At 36.7% G+C, this 4,126-nt stretch overlaps 1 protein-coding gene across 2 annotated transcripts; it reads right to left on the reverse strand.

Moving 5' to 3' along the window:
* LOC109836063 lies at nt 213-2,998 on the reverse strand. Of its 2 annotated transcripts, none has more exons than XR_002245813.1 (3): nt 2,496-2,588; nt 2,217-2,275; nt 213-284 (listed from the first exon to the last, which is right to left on the reverse strand). XR_002245813.1 is itself a non-coding variant. In XM_020403983.1 (3 exons), the coding sequence occupies exons 1-3, from the start codon at nt 2,910-2,912 to the stop codon at nt 256-258; spliced, it is 489 nt and encodes a 162-aa protein (XP_020259572.1). In that variant the 5' UTR covers nt 2,913-2,998; the 3' UTR covers nt 213-255. The 2 variants fall into 2 exon arrangements, 1 of the variants encoding a protein (XP_020259572.1); XM_020403983.1 differs by having other exon boundaries at nt 2,217-2,259; nt 2,496-2,998.

Raw genomic sequence — 4,126 nt, forward strand, 5'->3', positions numbered from 1 at the left:
GCGGAGGAGTTGAGGGGTGGAGATGAGGGACAGCGGGACGAGGGCGGCGCGAGGAGCGGAGCGCGACGCCGAGGCCGAATCGGTTCAGTTTGAGGACCGCCACAAGCGAGCTCCTGGGACCAACGTAGTGAGAAGGGGGTGAAGGCGAGCGGGGTGAGAGGGGAGGACCAGTAGGAGTCGACGCGGGTGCGAATGATCCAGTCGTAGGTTGTGTTGGTGCGGGACTCGTGAATGCGGATTTGGTCGAGGCAACCTTCAACCAGAGTGAAGTACTGCAAGAGTCCCTGCGTGGTGAATTGGATTTTTGTTAGTTTGTGTTTAGGAAAGGTTTGATGTAAAATATTGAAAAGATGCGAGGAATGCAGAATCAATTTTGTTAAGGTAAATCGCATATAATCTCCCGGCCCTCGTAAAATCTAAGTGCTAATAAATCAACAGAGGAGTGTTATCTGCATTGAAGGTACAGATGAGGGGGTTTACGTGGAACTAATTACCATTTTTAAAGACTAATTAGCACAGTAGCGGACGTGAAAAACATTCATGTATCGTTACTTTTAATGTTAAAGATGCCAACGTCTTCAATTATACATCTACTTTGACGAAATTGCACATGCATAATACACGTGAAAAAATTTAGAAGCCATAAGAAATATGGTTTTAAGAAAATTAATGCAAAATATTTTATAAAAAAGTTATTTGAGACATATTTAAAAAAAAAGGAAAGTATCATTTTACATCTACTTTGACGAAATGTTATTTTTGTTTAATTATCGGTTAACTTGTTAATTTAAGTATTAACATATTATTTTTTATTACTTATTTAATATGCAAGTTAAAGTTTTTCTGTTAACGTGGTTTTGTATCTTTATTTTCTCTTTTCTATACCATCCAATATCATTGATCTGAATGTAAAAGAAATTTCTCATGACAATTTTCTATAATTCCTACTCTAGAATTTAATATGGGGAAAAATGGATAAACTTTTTGTGCTTGGTACCAAGCATACCTATATTTCTCATATATATATATATATATATGGAAATTTTCTTCCATTTCTTCACATTTGTATACCCTCGTAATCGTTTTTATATAGCATTTATTTGCCCCCAAATTTAAGGATAACGTTGCAAGATCATAAAACAAAAGAATTAATGTACATAGCCTCGCAATCCTTTTTATATAGTATTTATTTGCCCCCAAATTTAAGGATAACGTTGCAAGATCATAAAACAAAAGAATTAATGTACATACGTACTTTAGAGATATAGAGTGTGTTTGGGAGGTCTGATTTTAGAAGCTTATAAATTATCTAGCTTTTGAAGGTTTTTGGAATTTATGATAAAATTCTTATAAAGTTATTTGGGTAGAGTGGGGTCACACCAAGCTTAATTAAATGAACTTATAAGCTAGTTGTTCAAAAGGTAGGGAACCCCAACTTTTTTAAAAGGGACTTATAAGCCAGGTTATTGATGATTGAACACACAATTATATATGAAAAAGCTAGCTTAAAGGTTAGTTTGACTAAAAAAATAAGCTTGAGGACTTACTTTTTCGATCAACTAGCTGTTTAAGTTAATGTTTTCATAACTACCTATTTGGTAAAATATTAAATAAGTTAGTATTTAAGCTTCAATTTAAAAAGCTAGTATGTCCTAGCATTTAAAAAACTATCTTATAAACTCAGCTAAATAAGCTCGGTTTGACTACACAAATTATTACTCTCCTAGACAATTTTTATATAATTTTTGTTATAAAAACCAAAACCCACCAAAAGCTAACACAGCTTAAAAGCTTCTAAATTTTAAGATTCTACAAATTAGTCCCATATTTTATATCATCTCAGAAAAATTACTAATTTGTAGCATCTTAAGTTTTCAACTGAATTCTCCTAATTATGCTTAAACCTCATGATCTAACTTTAAAGAAGGGGCACATTGCGTTGTCTCCAATCCCCAACATAAATAGTTTTCCAGTTTTCAATAGTTACCAGGTTTGTCATGTTTGACAAAGTTTTAATTAGGAGAAGGAATTAAAAAAAGACTAAATTAATTAATTCGGCTTCTAATGCACTTGAAGCAATTTATGCTCAAATTCCATTGGCCATAAATTGAAAGTATGCCTTAAAAAAACTATTTTGATATGAAAAAGTTTCAGCATTGGGAAAGAAACTATAACACTAACATAAGAAAATGGATTATCCTCCAAAAGCTTCATACCTTTCAAATAACCTAAAGCGGAATGAAAGGGAGATACCGCCACCTGATCCTCATCAAGACTACAAAAGTCAAAAGTTAACCAAACTAAACGAAGACAAAAACTTCATTAATTAATTAGTTAGTTAATTCGTCTTCTAGCCATGGCATGTATCCAGAGTTATCCTGAAACCTAATAAATTAACCATGCGCATGAATCCAAAAGAAACCGCAACCTTTACTAACAATCAAGCAAAAAGAAGTTTAATTTCTAAGAAAGTGGAGAAGTGGGGGAAAATAAACCTGAAGTCCTTTGGGCGAATTATTCGACGTCAGAACTCTACTCTCCTCGGCCGTCTCCTTCACCTTCTTCGGCACTGAGATCCAAACCGCGGCGATCCGAGGAGCTTTCTCCAATGTCACAAACTTATACGAGTTTTCATCAAGCCAACTGTTCAAGAAAAGATCAGCATTTGGATACTCCCTCAAAATATTCTTGATGATCGAAGGCCCAGTTAGCTCGAACCTCCGAGCTCCGCCTACTAGGCAAACCGCAATCCTCGATCGACTGAGGACCGCCTTCCTCCGCTGATCAATATCACTAGAGTCGAGAGCCGTGATCGGCCTCTGCGATCGCGTATTGAGGTAGAACAGAATCACGAATATGAGAGAGAGAAAGAACGGGATCAGTGAGAGCTTTGAGGGGTGGCTCATCATCATCGATCCTAGGGTTTTCCTTGAATTAGGGTTTTGGAATCAGTTGGGGGTCATTTTTCTCGTTTTCGATGGAGATACGGTATCGGAGCTTGATTCATCGTCCAATCCGAGTATTGTAACTTCTTAGGGGCGCTTCGGTCATTTTGTAGGTTGGTTAGTTCGGCGAGCTCTGCATGGGTGGGGTGCCACGTGGCAGTGAGGTGTATGAGGAAGTGAGGGAATCGTGCGTGTCTTAAGTCGGTGGCTCCCCTCATTTCTGAAATTGGAAATCCATGAAAAATGGGGTGTTTCATGAATGTCATTGTGGCACTTTCACAACTTTAGAAACGCATACCTTCGACTTTTGGGAAGCCCAGTCTAGAAGTGGAAAATTGTGGACGATGGCCAACTAATAGTGACGGAATCAAACAATCCTAATTCTTGTTAATGTCAAACAATCCTTAAGTTGTTAACAAGGCATGAATTAGAAAAAAACTAGAAATTTCTTGTATACATAGACGGGGATTGTCCCTCCATGTAGTGGCTAATGTTTGTCATCCACGTAGCTTGCATCCAAAATCTGTATTTTTAGACTATAAAAGTTGTATTACTCTTATCTGTAAGACGTAAAAATATAAAATACTATTATAGGTTGCCTCAAATACTCAAATCCATATTACCTTAGGTGTTCCTTTTCTGCTTGGTTTGTTTTGATCAAGAGTTCTACTTACATTAAACTTTACACAACTAATCATATTAGAGGTTTATTCCTACTTGGACTATTGTTGGGTTTTAGGACATGTGTACTTCTATTCCTATTAGATATCTTATTCCTTAGATAGCAAGGAGTGGGGATCTTCAAGGCTATATAAGAACTGTCTTTCAAGCCAATAATTATCATCAATCTTCAGAGCACCAATCAAGAAGGGAGAGATTTTTGTGAAGCCTATTTGATATTATCTTTTGTTCCTTGGTTTGAGAGGTTTTGTATTAGGCTTTTGGGGTGAGATTAAGAGATTTCACTTTGTAATCCTCACAATTAGTAAAGCTATTCTCGTCCTTCGATCGTGGACGTAGGCTACAAGCTGAACCATGTATATCTTTGTGTTCGTGTGTTCTAGATATTTTTCGTGCTCTCGTGTGATTGATATTAGCTCATCCTGGGGAGTTTTCATAACAAATTGGTATCAGAGCCCTCAGCTATAGATCGGACGAGAAGATGATGACAACTACTACGA

The sequence above is a fragment of the Asparagus officinalis genome, chromosome 4 (genome assembly GCF_001876935.1).
Source record: "Asparagus officinalis chromosome 4, Aspof.V1, whole genome shotgun sequence".
Taxonomy (NCBI): domain Eukaryota; kingdom Viridiplantae; phylum Streptophyta; class Magnoliopsida; order Asparagales; family Asparagaceae; genus Asparagus; species Asparagus officinalis.